General features: G+C 39.4%; 2 protein-coding genes across 43 annotated transcripts in view; both read right to left on the reverse strand.

Moving 5' to 3' along the window:
- The window catches only part of LOC138791883 (protocadherin gamma-A4-like), a 255,016-nt gene that overhangs the window by 12,213 nt on the left and 217,672 nt on the right, over positions 1-25,131 (reverse strand). For 32 of the 42 annotated variants that reach the window (XM_069969290.1, XM_069969259.1, XM_069969327.1 and 29 more), the window contains one exon: positions 391-449. In XM_069969290.1, coding sequence (XP_069825391.1) covers positions 391-449 — 59 coding nt within the window. The other 10 variants (XM_069969264.1, XM_069969269.1, XM_069969260.1 and 7 more) reach the window with 6 other exon arrangements.
- On the reverse strand, positions 9,057-11,598 carry LOC138792230 (protocadherin gamma-C5-like). Its single transcript, XM_069969399.1, has one exon. The coding sequence runs from the start codon at positions 11,487-11,489 to the stop codon at positions 9,057-9,059; it is 2,433 nt and encodes an 810-aa protein (XP_069825500.1). The 5' UTR covers positions 11,490-11,598.

The raw sequence follows: 25,131 nt of genomic DNA on the forward strand, positions 1-25,131 counted from the left end.
TGTCGGCGGGGCTGCGGACAGCGGGGGGTTAAAGCACATATTCATAGCGGGATGTCAATCCCGCTGTGAGTATGTGCTATCATAGGGGTGAATGGTACCGGATCTGCAGCGGTTCTTGCTACGAATCTGCAGAAGTGAGACCCGCTGCACCCTAACAGTGATTTTGTTCTCTCATGTGGATTTTTCTAGCACTGTTTTGTATACAGTATTGAATATACTGTATACAGTATGAATGATCGGCCACAGACAGATTGGTAGAGGAATAATTACAAAAAACATACGCAGGTGACTACAGCAGATCTAGCAAGGGGGAAATGTGACAAATAGAGTAAATGTAAAGGTGGTGTCCTATGACAGTGAAAGTCAATGAAAAACAAGGAGATCACTCACCCACTGGGTCCGGGTCTCTGTGTCTGGGTGAAACGCCAGTCTGTGTTAGGTTGTCCCTGCTGAATAAAAACAGAAAAGTGTATTTAACCGATATTCTGATCATTTGGATTGTTGCATTACAATGTATGGTTGTACTGTTTATTACTTAATTCAATACGTGATGTGAATTCATGGTGAACAATACATAGCACCAAAAAACTTACTTACATGTACATATCCTTGCAGTTTTTTTGCATAATAGTCTTGTTTGTACATCAGCAGTTGTACAAAGCAGTTGTACAAGCCATTCAGCGGCCATAGCAGGGTCTTGCCTTGGCCGCTGACTAGCTGAGCAGTCCTGGGACGTCATGTTCCAGGTCCCCTCTATAACCATGAAGCAGATTGGAAGCTGCAGTATAAAGGCATCAGCGCTGGAGCCATAGAGGTAAGTGGATGTTATTTTTTATATCTTCCCCGGCACTTTGACTAAAAATCCCCCCTTAATTATGGAGTAGTTGGAGGGCCACAGGTTGGAGATCACTGCTCTAGAGGAAGAAGGAGTCCTAGGGCTGATGCACCTAATCCTGTTCAATTGTCTAACACTTATCAGACATTGGGTATTGTCGATGAAAACATTGCAGCTTATCAACACCTATCAGAATCATGTTCCCAATGTAATCGGTAATCTCTGCCAAAAAATCACATATTTGTTATAACCTATGGCACACCTCTGAACAGGTCATATATATAAATGGTAAGTGAAAAAATCAGGCTTATCAATGACTATATACTGACTGCATACAAAATTATTAAATGATATTACTGAGTTTTGCATCAGTTTCACTGTAACCGTTTCAGTACGTTTCATTTTAATGTACAGAAAAACAGGGTCAACCACGTCTTTGTGTACGTTAAAAAGAAAAGGGTCCTTTTATATTGTAGGTCAATGGCGAACATTAAAACACAGCGTAAACCTAGTTTACATGTTCTGGATTTAGTCAATTAGTGAAGATTCTATTAAAGGGGTAGTGCGGCGCTAAGAAACTATTCACAAAATAACACACATTACAAAGTTATACAACTTTGTAATCTATGTTATGTATGTGAATGGCCCCCTTCCCCGTGTTCCCAGACCCATTTATGCTCACCCAATCGCGGCTGAGCACAGTTATGACGCGGCAGAGGGGGGTCGGCATGAGGGACGGCAGGAGTGGGTTGGCCGGCCTCCCGAAGATTTCATGACTGTCAGAAGACGGCGGACGGGGGTCGACACGTATCAGGTATGTATAATGCACTACACTTCCGGGTCCTCGGGTGGGGTCGGGGAACACGGGGAAGGGCCATTCACATACATAACATACATTACAAAGTTGTATAACTTTGTAATGTGTGTTATTTTGTGAATAATTTCTTTAATTCCTTTAATTTCACAAAGTGACGGATCACCCCATTGATCATGGGTAGTTTAAATTGCACAAATGCAGCAGATATCCAAGGGTAAACCGTGGATCGGATACACCTAAAGTGAACATACATTAACACACGGTATATATATGTTTTCTTGATCATTCTTAATCAGTCTTTATACAGAAGACTCAGTGAGTTCAGCTCATGTTTTATACTGCATATAATTGTATTGCTATGTGACAGAGGTAAGCTATGTGTAACACTTGGCCCCAAACCTATTTCCACCATGCAAGCAGTGTATAATAACACTATATATACAGTAAAATGAAAAGCATATGAATGTGAACAGTCACCATAATGAATTACAGCCCTAAACAGAAACATTCCCGTACAAGGATCTTAGCTGAAGTGAATTTCTTGCTGTGAGTTGTGCCGTGGAGCAGTATGTATCGCCGTAGTTAGAATACTATACGTAATATCTGTAGATTATTATCATTCCCAGCCTCTGCTATATAGTAATACATGAGATATATGCAGCTTCTCAATATGAACTTATTGCCCTTTAATACATGCAGATATACTGATATAATCCTGATAATAATATCGGTATGAGAGGTCAGTTCTGAAGTTATTACTAATGATGTGGATAACAAACATGACTGCAGAAAGTCTCATTTCCTTGTGCGTAATAGTAAGGGAAAGGGGTTAATCTTGCTCATAGCAACAGATAGGAAATGCAAATATTCTGTGGTCTCCTAACTCTGAAACTAATCATTATTAACCCCAACCCCCCTTCTGGATTCATATCACAGTCATTGGGGTCTGGAAGCTAAGATTTGGGGTATTGTTTGTCAGGGTCCTCACATTGCTAAGAACAATAAATATAATGGTAACAGAGTCAGACACATTTTTTAAAATCCCACAGAGCTGCTACTTCAGGGAAACTCTCATGTGCCAAACAATTCCCCGTAGCTCAGCTTCCTATGAGTCATATACAGCGGTGGGGGATGGGAAGAGTAGGAGACTGAGGATTATTGCCGTCAGTAACATATTCAAGTTTGGAGTGGAGTTTGGCTGTGAAAGTAGTTTAACTATGATCCTTACTACAGATGGTATACCAAGGGTTAAAGTTTCAGAATGTTTCACAATATACTGAAGACAGAATAAAAGACAGATAGATAGATAATAGATAGATAGATAATAGATAGATACATGATAGATAGGAGATAGGAGATAGATAGATAGATAGATAGATAGATAGATAGGAGATAAATAGATAGATAGAAAGATAGATAGGAGATAGATAGATAGATAGGAGATAGATAGATAGAGAGATAGATAATAGATAGATACATGATAGATAGATAATAGATAGATAGATAGATAGATAGATAGATAGATAGATAGGAGATAGATAGATAGAGAGATAGATAATAGATAGATAGGAGATAGATAGATAATAGATAGATAGATAGATAGATAGGAGATAGATAGATAGATAGATAGATAGATAGATAGATAGATAGATAGATACTATACAGATAGACATGAGCTAGAATGAGATAGAATTCTTAAGATTCTACACCTACACAGCACTTCTGCTGCTGCCTGTGACCCAAAGTGAACCTGATGGTCGTACACTTTATTTTTTAGCGTTCAGAAAACCAGATCACTGAGGGATTTAATGCAATCTGAACACTGAGATTAGTTTTCTGACATGCTGATTTACCATTTTCAGCGGCTTTGAGCTTCTATTTACTATTGGTACAGACAATACTGGTTTTAATGTAAATAAGTTTAAACTAGAAACACATTATATGCATGCTATGTCGCTATCTACCCTATGTTACATCTTTACATACAAGATTAGGCTTTAGTATCCCCCTTCAATAAAGAACGAGAGTCTGTATAGTCCTTGAGCCGTCACGTTCCATAGCTATTTCTCAGTTACACATTTCTTGCTGAGTTGAGGGTCTCTCATGACGTTTCTCTCTAGTTAGAATACTATACACACTGTTTTACACAATTTTTTTTCACAACATCTGTAGTTTATTACCCACATACAATCTGACACTTTGTTGGCCTCTGCTGTATGGCAATGTCAGGGTCTGGGCAGCAAACAATACAGTCTCATTACAGTGGACATCAACCAGATTGCTTAGGCGAGTTTAGTTATTACATGATGAACAGTTGGGGGTCTACTTTATTAAAGTAGAAGATTTGACCTTTAGGGTTGCAGGAAAGCTGGGGACAACATATATTGGAGCTGTAATTGTTGCCTTAACGGCTGTTACTCAGCTTTTCTATGAATTGATTAACAATTCGACAAAAACAAAAATAAAACGCATGGGGGGAGATTTATCAAACGTGGTGTAAAGTGAAACTGTCTCGGTTGCCCCTAGCAACCAGTCAGATTCCACCTTTCATTCCTCACAGACTCTTTGGAAAATGAGAGGTGGAATCTGATTGGTTGCTAGGGGCAACTGAGCCAGTTTTACTTTACACCATGTTTGATAAATCTCCCCCATGATCTTAAATACCCTACATGAGCTATAAATACAAAGTAAAACCTACAAAGTAACACTGCTGGGACATATATGTATTATGGCTCAGTAGCTATAGGTGCCCAAATCAGTCCATTATATATACTTCTATAGTCATACAAAGGGATCAATGGTTCCATGTCATATACTCCAGCAGCCTATGTATAATATGATACATGTATTCTCCCCTTGAAGCATTGCACTGTATGATACATCTACCATAATGAATGCCACTGATGGCATAAGGAGACACAGTGCTGAAAGTGAGTGAGACACAAGTGATCTGATATACATGAATATGACTGGTGACCTCTATACATCCCTAGATATTAGTGCTTCTTTGGACTGCAGGGTCTATGCTAGTAGCAGGGTTATACACAAGCCGTATACATAAGAGGTTTAGAAGATTTATCTGTGCTGTTGGTATTACCTAATGCCGCCTACACAGACTTGTAGGAGCGGGTGATCTAACCTGCTCTCAGATGCTGGAAGGAGCTGAGAAATCTGCTTGTTATTCTATTATTATCCAGTAACATAAGCTAAGAGTGAGCAATAGTATATCAGAAGCTGACTATGAAGAAAGTGAAAGCTATAGAGAGTCAACAACACTCCATCACTTACCATATAGTTTACCATATCTTAAACACAAAAAAGTTTGGTAGGAAAGAGATGAAGAACATACAAACCACATGGTTGGACTCTAAATTCACAATGCTACAAGATACCAGTTCTAACCACTGAGCCACCGCATTGCCCATATAATAAGTTATTACTAACGTAACATTTTTCTACACAAAGTACAGAAGTAGACTATCCAGAAATAGAGTTCATTAGGATTCCACTATGTACCGAATACATCTACCAACATTATAGATGTCACTTGTGAGAGACCAAAAATCCTGCCTGCAATGCTTTTCTGTTACACTTTCTGTTAGACTGTGATGTTTCAACAATGAGCCATAGTCAAAAGACTTCAGGCATTGCACCATGGGAGATTTATGCAAATAAGTTTTTTTTATAGTAAAGCTGCATGTAGATCACTCAATGAAACCCCAAACAGCAGAACGGAGCCTGTCATAGGTCGTGTTATGGGAAAGTAAAAACCTGGATGAGTAAATCTGTAAATTATTTGTAAAATGCTGTATTCAAATTAGGCCTCACAAATGCGGCCCTTGACACACGATTACAAAGTGCTACTGTACATAAATCACCTCTCGATCACCAAAATGAAGGTCCCCATACACTTTATGCTTTTGTTTGGCCGTAAGTATAAGGTGTGTGGGGTTCTCCTGACCGTCCACCATCAGATGAGGTTGGTGGAGATAGGGGGTTGGATGTGATGGAAAAATCACTGCACAACCCCTCTGTTCTCAGAGGCGAGAAGAACCAGAGAATGAGCGTTAGGCCGCCAGTTATTGAAGGTGTATGGCCACTTTTACAGAAAAAGAAGGTAGGACTAGGTAGTAACAATGACAGATGCAACATTTCTCACCTGAGAAGGATCGCTCATGTTATTCACATCTATGGTCTTGGTTTTGTTGAGCATCTCTTCAATTGCAGAAAGTGCAAAAGGCTTCAGAATTGTGAGATTTATGTTTTCTGCCCCTTGAGAAAAATATGTTCTGTAGCACTGGCTTTCTGGGTTGGCTGGGTCTGTCCTCACCTCCATGTACTTTAGAGTGCCATCCATATTGAAATGAAGTGATGGTTGTTGTGCCCCATGGCAATGGTCCAGGTTCGACTGATTTAAAAACCAGCAGGGATATTGGCACACGTGCCCGTCTTTTTTAAAACATCTTACCATCAATAGCAACAGAGTAACCAGAAATGCCAAGGTAATGGCCACCAATGAAATGACCAGGTACATTAGAATGTCGGTGCTATTTCCAGAATACAATAGCGATAAGGATGTTTTGGGGTTTTCGCCGTTGTTCAGTAATGCTACAATTAGTGTGACAGTAGTGGATAAAGATGGATCACCACTATCACTAATAGACAGCACAAGCTTCTGCTGAGATTCATCAGTTGGCGAGAAGTTCCTGATAGTCTTTATTTCTCCAGAATGAGCTGATATATTGAAGGGAAAATTCTCAGAGGATCCCACAAAACTATATGATAGCAAAGCATTGTGCCCTGAATCTGCATCCACCGCAGACACTTTAGTGACCAAGTAACCCACTGGCACAGTCTTTGATATATTTAGGTGGCTGTTGGGCTCTTCAGAAAGCTTTGGCTGTAATAATTTTGGAGGATTATCATTCACGTCCAAAATAAAAACAAATAAAGTTGCATTGGTAAAGAGTTTTGGATCGCCATCATCCTCCACTTGAACAACGACTTCTAAAACATTAACCTGCTCATAGTCAAATGAACACATGGCATAGATAACTCCACTTATTGGGTTGAGTGATACGAAAGACGAGACAGGTGAACTTCCAAGCTGGTGTTCAACTATAGAATAGGTAAATCTGGCATTGCTTCCTTCATCTCGATCAAAAGCGGATAATGTATAAAGCAAGTGTCCAGGTTCATTGTTTTCCTGAATAAAAGTAGTAAAATCTTGATTGAAGAACAGTGGTGGGTTATCATTAACATCAGAAATATTCACCGTAATTGTTACCTGAGATGACAAAGATGGAGACCCCATATCCTTGGCAGTTAAGACTACTTTACTGAGAGAAACATTTTCTCTATCAAGAGGGCTACTGACAATCAAAGCATAGTGGTCCTTGAATGACTTAATCTGAAAAAGTTCATCAGGTGACAGAGATAGTTGTACTTCTCCATTTTTTCCTGAATCCATGTCAAGTACAGAAAAAAGTCCAATGGTTGTTCCAACAATGGTGTCCTCTGGAATCTCACCCAATAGGGATGTTAACAGTATGTCCGGCACGTGATCATTGACGTCTTCGATAGCTATGTGGACGATGCAGCTGCCCTCCATTTGTGGTATTCCTTTGTCTTTTGCTCGTACAGTTATCTCATAAAAATTAGAACTTTCAAAATCTAAAATTCCATTAGTCCTAATAACACCTGAGTCTGGATCAAGAGAAAATAACCTTCTGACAGAGACTGGAGTGCGGCCATCCAATGAGTATTCAATTTTAGCATTTATACCCTCATCCAAGTCAGAGGCGTTCATCTGAATTATTGGAGTGTTCACAGGTAGATTTTCTGTCACATTTATTTTGTAAAAAGTCTGCTGGAACATAGGAGCGTTGTCATTGAAATCGATAATAATGATTGTTATTTGTGATGTCCCAGACTTAGGAGGATCTCCACCATCAAAGGCGGTGAGAGCAAGGTGATAGTATCCTCTCTCTTCTCTGTCCAGAGCCTTCTCTATGACCAGCTCTGGAGATGGAGCACCATCATGTGGACTTCTCGTAGATAGTGAAAAGTATGTGTGTGGACTTAAACTATATTGTCTAACCCCATAGATGCCTGAATCTCGATCTTGTGCTTCTTCTAAAGGAAACCTGGCACCTGGATATGCAAATATCTCTGTTATTTTTATAACCTGCTCTGTGCTTGGGAACATAGGAGAATTGTCATTTATATCTAAAATCTCAACTTCTACTCTATGCAACTCCAAAGGCTTTTCAAGCACGGCTTCCACTATCAATGAGCATTGTAAACTAGAGCCACACACACTTTCTCTATCTATGGTTCTATTAACAAAAAAGGCACCACTTAGAGGGTCCACTGAGAAGTACTGACCACCTCCTGATGCCTTTAACTGTATCCTACGCTCGGACATAATAGCTGTTGGTAGACCCAAGTCGTCTGTTATATTGGCAACTAAGGTGCCTACTTCTGCCTCCTCCAATACTGAATATTGAAGGTTCTCAGAGAATCCACTGTTGTTATAAGAAAAAAGGAAGATGATTACTTGCCATTTCCAAACTGTGGTGGAGATTTGCAGGCCCATTATCTGAATGTCTTCCCTTGAATAGTAATATGTCCTGCTGAAGCCACATTTGAATGTACATGAGCCCAGCCCGTACCTCAGATATGTGCAGGGTTTACATTGTAATGTCAGCTGTGCATTCTGTTCTACAGAATATGGCCATGGAGATTACTAAACTGGAATATGGGGAGGGGAGACATTCACACCAGTAGAACTAAATCTGGCATAGCTTTGATATATTAGAAAAATTTTTGAAAGAAAAAAAAAATTAGAAACATTGAACAGTATAATTCACTTAAAAAGTAGCAACATGTAATAAAGAATAAATTAGGAATGCGTCACTAGATCTGTTTAGTACATATACAGTACCAGTGTACAACACCACTCACTAAAAAATATACATTATTTCAGCTTTCTCCATTTTTTCTCCTTACTAGCAGCTTGCGAATTTGATCACATCTTCCAAGACGTTGCTTAAAAGTATGCCAGTGCACTAAAAGTTCATGTAAACAATGGGGAATATACTGCCCTCTGCTGGATCTGCTCAATGCACGTGGAATGTGAAATCTAGAATAAGGCTGCCTGAGGCTCTTTATCAGCGTGTGCTCTAGATTATGGATCACTTTAGCTGCTTTACAAATAGCAGGAGTATCCAATAAAAACAATCATCATTGCTAAAAAAAAAAAAGAAATCTGGATTTTTTTTTGTCCATCTAGTTACAAATATTGCACTTTATAAAGCGTGCCTATAAGTATAAAAGCAACAGCGGCTTACATATGAAATTGTTACCATTTATCTATAAGACATACAAAATCGACACTAGTCCCTATCTCACCTGCACTGTGTCCCTCCACTCAAACTGCCCAGAAATAGCATCGTCGCTCTCATTGACTAGTTGCTTTAACTGCGGAAAGTTCAAAGATTTCATCATGTTCAGGGTGTCCCTATTGATGTCTGACGATCCGCCTGTCTTAGGGAATTGGTTCTGTTGACTCCCTGGCATCATTGCCACCTCCATGTACCTGAGTGTGCTGTTAGGGTTCAGCTGTAAGGTTTTGTGGGTATGCCCGATGTAATGGTCCATTTCAGGGCTTGGCGTTTGCTGCTTGTGTCTAAGACATTTTGTCAGCAAAATAATTACCGTAACAAAGGACACTAGACTAATAGCGACTAGAGAGATGATAAGGTACATAGTTACATTAGGGGTTTGCTTGGCCTCAGAGAGTAAATCTGTAGAGTACCGACTTTCTTTGGATGAGCCATCATCTAGGGAAATTAGTAAAGTAGCTGTAGAAGACAGTGGTGGTGTTCCATTATCTTTTACTTCGATACAGAGGTTTTGTACTGGTGAATCAGTCTCTTGGAAGTTTCGAGCCAATCGGACTTCGCCAGTATGAAGAGCAACCTTAAATAAAGAGGAATCCGTAGCTTTGGCAATGTTATAGTTGAGCCACGCATTGTATCCAGAATCAGCATCAATCGCCACGACTTTAGTTATCAGAGAACCAGCGGGAAGAGACCTTGGAACTGACTGCTGTGCTGGAACATGACGTGAATTTCCAGGGTAAAGTATTGAGGGGTAATTATCGTTTTCATCCAGAATGTGTAGATAGACTGTACTGTTAGATGATAACTTTGGAGTCCCAGAATCCTCTGCTCTGATTGTGAACTGAAGAACTTGAGCTTGTTCATAATCAAATGATTGCTGAGCGTATATATTCCCGTTCTGAGTGTCCATATAAATAAAGGACATGGCCGGGGATCCATTGATGAGACTGTTAAATATGGAGTAAGTGATGTGAGCATTGTCTCCAAAATCCTTGTCAGATGCTGAGACAGTGCAGAGCAATGCTCCTGGCTTATTGTTTTCTTTTATGTCAACGTTGACCACGGATCTTTCAAAACTTGGGGGGTTGTCGTTGATGTCTGTGATGGTAATGTTTATTGCTGTTTGGGTTTTAAGTTGGGGTTCTCCCATATCTGTTGCCTGAAGTACAATTGTGTATTGACTTGCATGTTCTCTGTCCAGGAGCCTATCTGTAACTAAGGAATAGTGGTTTTGGGCTGATGTGATGGTAAATGGAAGATCTGGAGAAATTTCCAAGTGTATTTCCCCATTTTTGCCACTATCTTGGTCACTAACTCTTAAGAGTCCCACAGTGGTTCCTTGAGGTGTATCCTCTGGAATGGACGACACCAAGGAAGAGATAAGAATTTCAGGAGCATTGTCATTCACATCTTCAATATCTACTTGGATCACGCAATGTCCTTCCATTTCTGGAACCCCATGATCCGAAGCCTTGACGGAGATTTCATAAGACTGATGTTTTTCAAAATCCAGTTGTCCCTTTAATCGGATGTCTCCAGTTTTACTGTCCAATTTAAAGATATTGGTTATGTCCTCTGATGATATATCTTCGAAGGTATAACTAATCTCACCATTCGGGCCTTCATCCTTATCTGTCGCATTCAGTCTTATTACAAGTGTATTTACTTGTACATTTTCCTTTAAACTAATTTTATAGAATGAATTACTGAAAACCGGAGCATTGTCATTATTATCTATGACATTAACAATAATCAAACTTGTTCCGGATCTAGGTGGACTCCCACCATCCATGGCAGTCAGAACCAATCTGTGCTCTGCTAGTTCTTCCCGATCTAGAGCTTTATCTAGAACAAGCACAGGGGAGGGTCTTTCATTTTTCCGGGCCTGTACATTTAGAGAGAAATATTTGTTCTGACTTAACTTGTAGGAGCTGACAGAGTTGATGCCCAAATCAGGATCCTGGGCCCTTTCTAGAGGAAATCTAGTACCGACTGCAGCCAGTTCTGTAATCTTTATTGTACGTTCTGCATTCAGAAAAACAGGCGCGTTATCATTTGTATCCAGAATCTCTATTTCCAATCGATAAAGTTCCAGAGGCTTCTCAAGAACAATTTCCACAGGCAGAATACAATTCACATTTGTGCCACATAATTTTTCTCTGTCTATTCTGCTCCTCACTACAATTGTTCCGCTCTCTATATTGAGAGCAAAGTATTGTTGGCTTTGTTCAGACCCCAGCCTCAGAGCTCGCTCAGAAATCCCCGCTGTGTTTAATCCCAGATCCTTAGCAACATTGCCTACGGAAGTCCCAGGCTCTGATTCTTCAAGTAAAGAATATCTCAGCTGCGCAGAAACTAGCTTCAAGATACTGACAAAAAAGAAACCCATTACTTGCCAGTGTCGGGAACTGTAGACTCCTTTCTGCTCCATTGGTAATTTTTTCCAGAAGAAAAGCGATAAAGTGACAAGATGTAATGAACAAGACGAGAGAGAGAGTAGAGCAGCTCTGTCTTTTCCAATGTGCTTTGCAGATCTGCTTTCCTGAACTGCTGTCACTTTGTGTGCTGCTCGCAGACATTGAATTGTCAACAATAGAGTTTCTGTGAAGAGAAATCATGTTGCCATCTAGTGGTGAAATGCTAAATGGCAGGTGAATAACAACATCCTGAGGATGCTTTTCACATAGCAACAAAGGTACTAATCTCTCTTAAAACCTCGAGAGAGCCTCCCTGATCTTTGTAAAATGATCAGATTACAATATTAATCAAGATGGACCATAAGCCACAAACAAAGAGATGACCCACTACAGAATGCAGCAAAGTGTTAAATATGTGTGTCCTACAATAGAGACAATGATGTATAAAATACATTCCACTTAATCACTATGTCAGTCAAAACATGCTGACTAAAAGAAAAAAGCCTAACTATAGTACACAGCAGTCAGTAAACAACCCACGTCACTATGGAAGAAAAACAACAGCATGCACTTGGGCTCTATTGTTAGCTTTTGTAGTCAGGAACAAGATAAGATCAGGTCCACATATGTCCAGCGAGCCATCCTGGGTAGGAACTCCGGACGCAACCATCCAGTGCAGCATAGATTGGACCTATGGATAATCTGGTATAGTTGCCCCCTAGCTTTTTGTGCTGGATTTAAGCTAACTCTGCTTGCAATTTTTTTTTTTTAAATCATGTGCAAAATTGCCAATTGGCAACTATGCCGGATCTCCAGGTGTATTTATTTTATTTTTTAATCGTTGCATTAATAAAAAGCAAAACTATCATTTTACAAACTGCATCTTTATATAGGAGGTCTTTGTTGCATATACATGATACCATCAAGGGATAAGAGAATTTACAGTAGGAATGTAACAAAGTGCTTTGTTTGGACTGTCCGTCATCTTGTCAGGCTGCTGACTTTAAAGTCTGTGCCGCTCCTCCACGGGGCTGGGAAAAGCTGGATCCAGTCCTGGGAAGCTGGGAGAAGTGACATGGAGCAGCAGAGACTTCAAAGCCCGCAGCCTGATAAGCTGCCGGCCAATCCTAACAAAGTGCTTTGCTTTGTTCTTACTGTAAATTCAGTTATCCCTAATACGAACCAATCAGGGTGGAGCTTTCATTTCTTAAACGTAAAAAGGAAAAAAAAGTTGGGCTTTCATTGGTACTGACACCAAGGGGTTTTTCGTACTAGACAGATTTGACAGGTGAGAATATAGTTTTCACATACCTGACTATACACTTATATACAAAAAAAAAATAAATATATATATATATATATATATACTGTATATATATATATATATATATATATATATATATTATTTCGATACAATTTAGCCACTCAGGCTGCAACTTATGTTAACATACACTCCACATTCATAAATGACCTCTGTGAATAGACATCACCCGTATACCTCATAGCCGACCTACATTATTGCAATGATTTAAGCAGCATCCTTGTTCTTTCTTTGTTATTTTAGGTATATTACTGAAAGAGAAGTTTTTTAGAAGAGACCTACCATTGTGCCTTTCATGAACTATAGAGGTTGTGCAAGTACTATTTGAGCATATGTAGTAAGGCTATATTCATGCCACATTCAGGTGGACGCTCCTAGTGCAAATGCCACAAGAAACTGTAGGCCCCTATTGACCAGACAGAGCCCAAAAGAGTGTGCTTTTATCCTCTATTGGGGTGGTATCTGCTGGCATAGCTTTTACTCTATAGCACAGTATAACACACTGCTTTGTAGCCAATGGCAAACGTATGCTATTGTATGGTTACACCATCTCATATGTTGGAGGTATACATCAGAGAATGCTTTCAATGTTTTTCTTCAACATACAAGATACCCTAAGTTCCTAAAGTGTTCCAAGCCGGTAAAAACTATTGATGTCCAGTTTCGCAGGTAAAGTGAAAACCTAGCATTCAGATACTTTTAACACGTTTTGGTCACATAAAAATAAGTTGACATGTCAAAAGTTTTGATCAGCCAGGATCTCTATGCTGAGACCCCCGCCAATTGCTAGATATATCTGGGAGAAGTGTACAGCTGTGAACTTCACTCCCCAACTCAGAATCCAACTTGTTATAGGAGACGAGCTCCATAGACCATTTGGTTATAACAAATAGTTTGAGGACTCTGAATGGAATAATTGAAACATATACTCTATAGGCAACCATAGAGAAAAAGAACAAAACAGTGACACAGTAACTTATGTTTTACAATATTTTTTCTATGCTAGAACACCATTACCCACAACACATATTCGTATACACATGTTATACTATTACCTGTTTAATAAAATCTGTTGATGAAGAGTCACTTAAAGCATTAAATCCAATCCCGGAATCATCAGATTCTATAGGATTCTCTACTGGAGCCGTCTGCGCTGGTTTGAGAAATGCAAATTCGTTTTCCGTAGAGTCTCCCGCTAAAGATAAATCACCCGAATATGGCAGAGTTGATGCTGCATAATTTACTGGGAATCTTGGTCCAACCTGAGAATACATGTCTGGTGTTAGGTAGCCAAATGTTTTGGGATGACTTGACCTGGCCCTCCTGCATCTGGATATTATCGCGGCCATAACAGTCAAGGTAAAGAGGAAAGATATTGCCGCTAAAGCTATTACTAAATAGATATTCATATTGGACGAAAAGTCCGAGTTCTGAGATTGGGAATTTATCTTTGCAACATCTTGTTGAAAGTTTTCTGCAACAACCAGATTGATGGTGACGGTGGAAGAAAGCGGTGGCGTTCCATGGTCCTTCACAATCACTACGACAGAGTGTTTTAATGTTTCTTTCTCTTCAAAAATACGGGATGTTTTGATCTCACCACTGTACCTGCCAATGGTAAAGGATGAAGGATCTGGATTGCTTAGGAACTCATAGGATAGCCAGGCATTGTGGCCAGAATCTGCATCCACAGCCACTACTTTGGTTACTAAAAAACCTTTACGTGAAGAGCGAGGGACCGTCTCAAACTGTGCTGACCCGCCTCTTCCACTAGAAGGATACAGGATCTTGGGATGGTTATCATTTTGATCGATGACATAAATTTTTGCAGACACATTGCTGGTCAGTCGTGGATTTCCATGATCTTCGGCCATTATTGTGACCTCAAACTCCCGCAACTGTTCATAATCAAATAGACGCTGAGCATAAAGGTCTCCAGTTTCAGAGTTTATCGAAATATATGATGATACTGGCAAATCACCTATATGACTATTGATAATGGAATACCTAATTCTACCATTATCATGAAGGTCCAGATCAGATGCCTGAACTGTAAAGAGAGAAGAACCTGATGCTTTATTCTCTGGGACGTACACATCATATCTTGTTTGGTCAAAAACAGGCGAGTTGTCATTCACATCTGTTACCTTCAGCTGAATGGTTTTAGTGGTGGACAGAGGAGGAGATCCTCTATCTGTGGCTGTAATTGTTATATTATAGACATCACAATCTTCTCTGTCCAAGGCTTTTGACGTTTGGAGTCTATAGTAGTTGCTAGATGACATCAAGATTTCGAAAGGCAACGAGCCTGCGATTTTACAGGTGATATCTCCATTTGCCCCCGAGTCTACATCACGTATGTTAATAAGTGCAATGAGTGTCCCTGGTAATGCATCCTCAGCCATTGTGTTAGAGATGGATGAAAGGACTATCTCAGGTGCATTGTCATTGGTATCAATGATCTTCACAACCACCTTGGAATGAGACACTAGGCCTCCTCCATCCTCAGCTTCAATGATCATGTCATAGCTCTTAGTTGTCTCGAAATCCAGGTGACCTTTTGTTCTAATTTCTCCAGTCTGCGGATCAATTGAAAAAATCTGTTGGGCAATTTTGTTAATGTGGCTGAAGGAATAGGTAATCTGTCCATTTATACCCTCATCTTCGTCAGTTGCATCTAACTGTAACACTAAGGAATTGACTGGAACTTTTTCGGCCATGCTGACCTGGTACAGATCTTTTTTGAATAAAGGAGCATTATCATTGATGTCGCTGACACTTATTTTGATGACAGCTGTTCCGGTCCTTACAGGCTGTCCTCCATCCAAAGCTGTTAAAATAATTTCATGGGATGACTGCTGCTCCCTGTCTAACATCTTCTGTAACACTAGCTCAGGGTATCTTCTACCATCTGTGCTTACTTTTTCACGCAGATTGAAAAAACTGTTTTCTGATATTTTGTAGCTCTGCAAAGAGTTAATTCCGACATCCTGATCCACTGCATTTACAAGTACAAATTTTGTTCCTGGTTGGGTCAATTCACTTACTTCTAAATTAATAATGCTCTTGGAAAACATAGGAGGATTATCATTAATATCCTGAATTTCAACCTTCACTGGAAACACAGACAAAGGATTTTCAACCACAGCTTCGAGGCTTAGTGAACAACTGGATGCTGTCTCGCAAATAGTCTCTCTGTCTATCCTGTCTGAGACGTAGAGGTTGCCATCTTCCAGGTTAACATGAAAGAAATTCTCTGCATTTACAGATGAGATGCGAAATTTCCTCATTGCCAAATTCTTAATATTCAGATTTAGATCCTTAGCAATTGTCCCTACCAATAAGCCTTTCTTTGTTTCTTCTGGAATTGAATAACGAAGCTGACCAGAAATAGCCTGAAGCCTACAACAGAGTAATACAAAGCAGATTACTTGCCATTCCATTGTACTCCAAGTTCTTCTGCCTCTGATTTCCTGGAGAACCATTGGAAGAAGTTGTGATCTGTCTCCTATGTTAAATATCCTCCACGTCTAATGGTAATGGATCAGGATATGCTGTACAATCCACTGCCTTTGTGAGCTTTACAATCCAGTGTACAGAGGAGGATGTCTTTCCTTAGTCTGCACCGACTATTTACTGAAAACTCCAACGGACCTCCACATGTAACAATGTCACCATACTGGGCAACAGCGACACACAGTGTCTCACCTAGGAACTGCAGGTCTGCTGCTTTATTATAAGCACTTCCTTCTTTTATACAATACTGTATACATGCCATCTGTATCTGAATTATATATACTGTACATACTTTGCATTATTACACAGTAGATTATATTAGGTGATCATGCATTCTATACTTCATTAGTGTACTCAATAAATAAAAAAAATCAGTAATTAATTAATTTATAGGCACACACAAGTATATGTCTTAAGTCTGCCAACAATGTATTTATACGATTTACCTAATACTAACTTGTTGCCTCCTACATAGAATGATAGAAATAATAAATAAAACTTATCATCAATATCAGATCCAAAAAACACTACAACTGATAGGCTGCGCTGTGCAGCATCCTCATTTCCAGCAAATAGTAGCAGTGTTACTGGCGTCATGTGACATGCTATAAGTAGGTTAGCCTTATAGGTCAAACAAACATATGCCTGGTCCAGATGCTGAATTATAAGGCTCTTTCCAAACTTTGTCTTCTAGAGCAAAATGTGAGGAGAAATTTCCCAATGTCTATCTTTAAGCTATAAATGTTGCTCATTCAAAGGCATCCATGTTACAAAACAATTGACTTTTTTCCACTGTATATACGATATGGGATAGCACAGCAGACTGCATTAAATACAGGGGCAGGGTACTGCAAACACGTGCAAGGATCTTTATTGTTAAGAGAGTTGGTAAATTCAGCCCTGCAAGAATCTTGATCTCAACCTTTCATCATATGATCCTACTGTATTTCCACTGATTACAGTGCAGACTTTTTATACTTCTTTTTATACTTCTACTTTACACAACTTCTTTGCCATGGATAGGTTGGATGGGTAGGTTACAGGTTATAGGTTATAGGTTCATGACTGGCACCTTTATCCTCTACAAGGTATAAAAAGAGTGTAGGGTAAAAGAAATATACCTGAAGTTGTACTTAACAATCCATTAAAGGGGTTGTTCGGTGATGAAAAAAAAAAAAATTAGATACATGAGGGTGGTCATACTCATGTACTCTGAACCCTACAGCTTCCTTTCTTTCCTTTCTGACAGCTCCCAGTCCCCCTGGTCAGTCACTGTCTGTAGCAGTGGTGTCCCTTGGCAATCAGTGCGCAGTTCTTGTGGGGACAATGCATCACTGAAACTAGGTAGACAATTATGATATATATATATATATATATATATATATATATATATATATATATATATATATATATATATATCCATATATCTCAAGCCTGCTTGAGAATGGCAAGATAAGATAATAAAATATAGAGAGGGGAATGTTACTGTATATGCAGTGAGGGACCTATTCAGCCCCTTACCATGTCTTTCCATCTTATGAACACTTTAGCAAATCAAAATAATGAATATTTCATCAGTGTAAATAGTTATTGATTTTGTAATACAAAAATAACAGATAACAACAATATTACGTATAGTTACTATATAGTTTCATGCACTTGATACTTAGATGTACTGTAGTTTATTACCATTAAATGATTTACTCCATGCAAACAGAGGTTAGTACATGGGAAAGTAATGCAAAAGGTCGTACATCTCATAGAGGCAAACAACGCTGTTGCTACATGGAAGTGGTCATAAATCAGGTTACCTCATACTTTCTATAGTTAGATTACATCTTTTCAAGAATTATATGAAGTCTTGTTTTGCTTTCCTTGCCTGCTTGGGACATGTATATGGTAAGTGTATAGGCAGCAGTCTTATTGGTAGTCTGGTGCCTGAGGGTGTCCAATGCTCCGTCTGCCACATGAGAAGACAATAGTATAAAGCCCCTATTACATGGGGCAACATAGAGGAGCAAACGACTGCTGTCAGCGCTCGTTTGCTCCTCGTTCCCTGCTATTACATGCGGCGGCGAACGGGTAAGTGCAGGGGGGGGGGGCTGCGGGGGTAGTGCACGGTTGATCTCTAGATCATCCGGCCAGCCCATAGAGGATAGCGGCGGTCTATTCCACACAGCGACAGCAGCAGATCGCTGCTATCATTGTCATTTGTCTTTCAACATGTTGAAAGACATGCAAAACAAGAGTCTGTGAAGCCTCAGTTGTGATTACTGTGTTTTGTATGCTGAAAGACATTCGATAGCAACGATCAGCCAACATCATTCATGTTGGCTGATCCTTGCCTTCTATTACACGGGAAGATTATCAGCCTTAACGACCGATAATCATTCCGTTTAATAGGGCCTTAAGTTGCACAAATAGTTTTCTCTTCTACAGGTTTTAGATAAGGACCTGGGACCTAACATAATAAGAAATGAAATACTAAAGGGCAGACTTGATGGACCAAGTGGTCTTTTTCTGTCCACAATCTTCTATGTTTCTATGGGACCTTCAAGTTACAAAGTCACCTTGCTGTCACCCACATTGACAGCTCTTCCTCAATATCAGCTAATTCAGCTGTTAATCACTAAGGGTGTCTATTATGAACCCTGGCCGTATAGTGATGTACAAATTATGTACATGACTAAAGAAAGAAAGTGATGGACTGGTCCATAGGGTGTGAGGACTCTGACCCTGAGGGATTACAATTTACAAGTATCTGAATAATTGTTTATATGGAAATACAGAAAGAGATCCTAGAAAACTAAAAATCCTATAATAATAGGTTTATCTAGGGAGATGCATGTCTTTTTTTCAACCTTACGATGCAAGTATGGAATTATGTAAGTTATTATTGGAATGATCCTTACATGGAAGAGTAAAAAAAATAATAAAATGCCTACTACATGGTAACAGGACTTATCAAAGAAGAATGTACCTCAGTGCCACAAACATGGCCCAAAAAAATGAGTGTCTAAAAGAAAAAATGTCCTCCTGCATTTTTCCAGAGCATTATAAGACATTAAGCTGCATTGTGTTGGCTGCTGTGGCCAACGAAGAGAGTTTTAGAAATTGTTTCATAACACATTACTGTTCACCACGTGTCAACCATAAGATGGAACTGCTGAGGAAAACTGCATATGGAAGAATACACCGACTGCACCAAACATGGGCCACCTATGGTAACAGGAATCAACACATTCTAGAAATCTATATGGAGAACCTATCACTATGACTGACATAAGATCAACACTGTGATACTGTAATATAGGTTTATATCAGGGGCGTAGCTAGGCTTCATGGGGCCCCATAGCAAAAAACTGTACGGGGGCCCCATGAATCCTGTACGCTCCCCTACCCCCCCCCTCGCCAAACACAGACAATGACGCACATATACACACACAGAGGCACCATTAACATATATACAGATACGCCACTGACATACACACATTTACACTAGAAAGTGATTACACTAGTGCTGATGTATACACCATGAGTAGACTGTACACAGGAAAATCATCAGTGTAATAAGAAATACTCAACCAGAAATAAAAGAAAATGCGGCAGATATTAATGGTGGGTTCTTTTATTAGAGCCCAGCATTAATAGAAGCTGCTGCAGAACATCTTTGGGAGCAAACCTGTCAATCACTTGAGACACTACTGACATACACAAACACACACATATACACCAGTGCTACAGACATTGCTGACATACACACACATATAGCCACAGATACATACACAAACTGACATATAAATATATACACAGATACATATATACACACACTGACATATATATATATATATATATATATATATATATATACCCACAGATACATATATACACTCACTGACACAAATACACAGCACTTACAGCTCCCAGGCTTCCCCCTCCTCCTCCTGTAGTCCGGGCTGATCTTCACATAGAAGTATTCAGGACCTTTGGGTCATGTGACCCAAAGGTCCTTAATTCCTCTCCTGTGCCGTCTGGCAGGTCCTGCTCCTCTGTTCAGCCCGCTCACCCGGCACTACAGTGAGGGGGCTGAACAGTGCAGTGGGGGTCCCTCTTCCTCTCTGGACCCCTGGGGGTACAGTGGTCGGTACCTAGCATGAAGGCAGGGCACGCTTCCTTGGGCCCCCTTCCTGCAGGGGCCCCATAGCAGCCGCCTTCCCTGCCTTCATGGTAGCTACGCCACTGGTTTATATTATGTGTAAATTATTTACCAGAACAATGCAGCAGCTCTAGAAAGCATCATGATACTCCATAGAACCAGGATATGCTCTCAGTTCATCGTCATTTTTATTTACTGTGTTATATACGTTCCAATATTACCAGTTTAGCAGATGATTCTGGGAACTGAGCCACAAAAGGGGTGAAATTCATGCAAACCACTTAAAGTGGACATTTTGGTGCTTTCCCAATTTTTGTGCTGGTTCCAGGGACAGAGCTTAAATATACCAATTTTGAGTTAAAGAGGTTATACAGGCTTACAAAAACATGACAGCTTTTTTCACAGGAACAGCACCCCTCCTGTCCTCAGTTTGGGTGTGGGTTTTGCAGTTAAGTTGCATTGAAGTGATGGGAGCTAAACTAATATCACACTGAACCTGAGGACAGGTGTATTATTGTATAACAAAAAAAGGAGTTACGTTTTTTATATGCCTAGAAATCCCTTTAATAAATGTTGGCAATTATGTCCACTAATATAATTCTAATTCTTATGTCAATGTCCTTATTTTATTAGACAATATTTTATCAAATACTGGTTCAATGAATTTCATATTCTTCAAAGAAATTATTACTTAAATAAATAAATACAAACCTGAAGCAGATTATTGCCCTCAGATACATGAGCGGAGGTTTCATTTCCAATCCCAGAGTCATCAGCGTCTATTAGACTATCCACAGGAACATTGTGTTGAGGCTTAAGGTAAGAAAATTCCCTCTCACTTGGATCCAGAGTTACACAGACATCATAGGAATATGGCAGAGGTAATGTCCCATTGTTGAATAGTGAGGTGAATCTGGGATCAACCGGAGGATATAGACTTGTACTCATGGCTCCAAATGAAGAAGAAGATTTGGACTCTTTGTATTTGGAGACAACTGCAATAATCACAGTCACTATGAAGAGAAAGGAGATCAATGCCAAGGCTATGACCAAGTAGAACTGTAGGTTGGACTGAGATTCTTCTTTGTTGGCCTGACTGCTCAGCTCAGGAAGGACCTGATGGAAATGATCAGCGATCACCATGTTTATAGTGACTGAAGCTGAGCGGGAGGGAAACCCATTGTCTTTTACTAGAACCACAATTCCATGTTTCATGATGTCTTTTTCCTGAAATACACGAGATGTCCTGATCTCCCCTGTGTGCTGGTCAATGGTGAAGAGTGATGGTTCTGAAGATTGTAAGAAGTAAGACAACCAGGCATTGTGTCCAGAGTCAGCGTCCACGGCCACCACTTTAGATACTAAGGAGCCTTGATCAGAAGTCCAAGGAACCATCTCAAATGTTGAGATGTCGAGCTCTGGAGATGGGTACAGAATGACTGGTGAGTTATCATTCTGGTCTACTATACATATTCTTAGTATTGTGCTGCTGTTCAGAGATGGAGATCCATTGTCTCTGGCCATGATTTGGATATTAAATTCTCTATGCTTCTCATAATCAAATGATCGCTGAGCATAGATGACCCCAGTTACTGGATTCATGGAGATGTAGGAAGAAAGGGGATGTTCTTCATCACTTCTAGACATTATAGAATATGTTATCTTAGCATTGTCTTCACTGTCCATATCTCTTGCTTGGACACTAAATATTGAAGCTCCTGGTGAATTATTTTCTGGTATAAATGCAGTGTAACCTGATTTCTCAAACACTGGAGCATTGTCATTGACATCTGATATATCAAGCCTGATAACTTTTCTAGAAGTCATTTCAGGAGAACCTTTATCTGAGGCTTGTATTGTGATGTTATAAGATGATATGATTTCTCTGTCCAGACTACTTTTAGTAACAACTTTATAAAAATTTCCTGTTGATGATATTAACTCAAATGGTAAATCCCTCTTTATTATACATTGGACCTCCCCATTTTCTCCCGAGTCTCGGTCTTGAACTTTAATCAAAGCCACCACAGTTCCAGGAGCAGAATCCTCAGGAATAAGACCTGATGATGAGGTTATGGATATATCAGGAGCATTGTCATTTTCATCTATAATTTCTATTAAAACTTTGGCATTAGCAGCTAGCCCACCTCCATCTTGTGCTTGTACAGACATTTCATAATATTTTTTTATTTCATAATCTAAGTGTCCCTTAGTTTTAATCTCTCCACTTTTTGAATCAATAGTGAAAACCAGGAGAATATCATTTGCTGTTGTACTTATAGAGTAGGTGACCTGCCCATTGACACCTTCATCTTCATCACTTGCACTGACCTGCAGAATGGTTGAATTCACTGGTATATGTTCCCTAACACTTACTTTATATACATCCTGTGTAAATACTGGAGAATTATCATTGAAGTCAGTGACAATGATACTTATTAAGGCAGTGCCTGTCTGTACAGGATTTCCAGCATCAGAAGCTGTTAGAATGAGTTCATGCTTGTCTTGTGTCTCTCGGTCTAGAGGTTTCTCTAGTATAAGCTCTGGAAATACACTGCCATCAGTGCTGACCTTCTCTCCAAGAGTAAAATACTGGTTTGCACTGAGTCTGTAGCTGATCAGAGAATTATCACCGATATCCAGATCTTCTGCTTTTTGTAAAAGAAATCTTCTTCCCGGGGAGGTATATTCACTTATTTCTATTCTAATTGTAACAAGAATAAATTTAGGTAAATTATCATTTATATCCTGAATATTAATCTTTATACTGAAGACATTTAGAGGATTTTCCACCAAAGCATCAAATGTAAGGACACAATCAGCTTCATCCCCACACAATGTCTCCCTGTCTATCCTATCAGCAATGTATAGGTCTCCATTGTCCAGGTTTATACTGAAATATTTCCCAGATACATCAGACACAATGTGTAATTTCCTTCTGGACAGATCCTTAACATTTAATTGTAGATCCTTTGCTATATTCCCAACAATAGAGCCTTTTCTTAATTCTTCATTAATGGAATAATGAATCTGACCAGAGACTGAATGACACAGCCAGGAGAATAAGAAGGGAAATATTACTTGCCATCTGAGTCCTTGCATTGCTTGTCCTTCCTGCAGATGTAATCCAGCCATCCTTCTTCTCATCAGAAATTTCCTTTACTTGCTTTTAATCCAGTTAAAGAAATGTATATCATACCCTTTATATCCTGGTGTGAAATGCTGTGTATTCCTTCTTGCAGTTGAACACTGTCTGCATCATGGAGGTGATTCTGGATTTACAGAATATTCTCCGTATTGGTGAACAGCGGCGCTCTGAGGCGTAAATGGGGAACTACAACATCAAGGGCTTCAGTGCTATCAGTTACCATATAAAAATTAGAGTACAATATTATTATAAATTAATTTTAAATACATTTATTTAATTTAATATATTTATTAAAAAAATGTTTTATTCCATTTGTTGCTGATGTATATTGGTACACATTTTTGGACACACTTGTTTCATGTTATAATATCCTTAACGTGTAACTGGAATTTAGCAAAAGTCGAAAATAGATATAAGAGGTTTTGATTTATTAGGGTCCAGATGTTGAGACCCCAAGAATCACTAAAAGGAAGGGGAGAAAAAAGTAGATGGCCTCATAGGTTTTTCCTCTTTTATACTTCTAACGTGTTTCTATGATACGCAAATTCCCATGGAAGTGCTAATAAAACATCATTTTTAAACACTGCTTTTCTCTAAAACACAGTCTTGGTATTGCGATATCAAAACACAAGATAAAGCACTAGAGAAATACAAATATAGTATTTATTCTACCAGCAGCTGAACTATTACTACTACATACAGTACTACAGTATGTACAAAAGGACATAAACACTCGTATTCAAATGTTTGGCAGCCATTAAAGAAAAAGGTTAAAGTTTAAAACTTTTTTACACCTATTCTGCTCCCATGCTCCCATCATGTTTCTATCACCTATTACAGCAATGTCATCAGGGGAGTTATTTGTGACAATTTGTAGCTATAAGCACCATTTGGTCTGAAAGTGGGAGTTAAATATGCAACACATGCCTAAGGGCCAGAGGAGTTGATGTAAGAGAGCACCTATCTGCTAGGACGGCGCTCGCTTACTGAGCCCATATACAGCATGATAATTGTGCAGCATGGGCTGTGTATATATATTGTTAGCGATGTCCATGCAGCCCTTGTCTAATTAGTGTAAAATAATAAAGTTACCTGTCCATACTCCCTGATGTTCTGCTAGCTCCCCAATCACCAGGACAGTGTCGTGGCCAATGACCTAAGTCACTGCAGGGAGCTAGCAGAACATCAGGGAGTGTGGACAGGTATGTCAGTTTATTATTTTACTCTTATTAGGCAAGGGCTACACAGAAATCACTGATGATATATATACACATCCCTTGTGTAATAGGGGCCTAAGTCTTTTGGCAAATCCAGGGTAAATCCATGAGACCCCAACATATCAATTAGGAGGAGTTTGCACTACATATCTAAAGCATATAAAGCATCAAGTGCAGTCAAAGGGCTCCATCAATGTGATATATATATATATATATATATATATATATATATATGCCCAAAAGTAGGTGGACAGAAATAGGTGGATCTGTGAAACTGTCTCAGTTGCCTCTAGCAACC

The sequence above is a fragment of the Dendropsophus ebraccatus genome, chromosome 1, assembly GCF_027789765.1.
Source record: "Dendropsophus ebraccatus isolate aDenEbr1 chromosome 1, aDenEbr1.pat, whole genome shotgun sequence".
Classification (NCBI taxonomy): Eukaryota; Metazoa; Chordata; class Amphibia; order Anura; family Hylidae; genus Dendropsophus; species Dendropsophus ebraccatus.

Bases quoted from the DNA above. Each gene is read 5' to 3' on its own strand.
- LOC138792230 (XM_069969399.1), bottom strand. From the start codon at position 11,489: ATGGAGCAGAAAGGAGTCTACAGTTCCCGACACTGGCAAGTAATGGGT.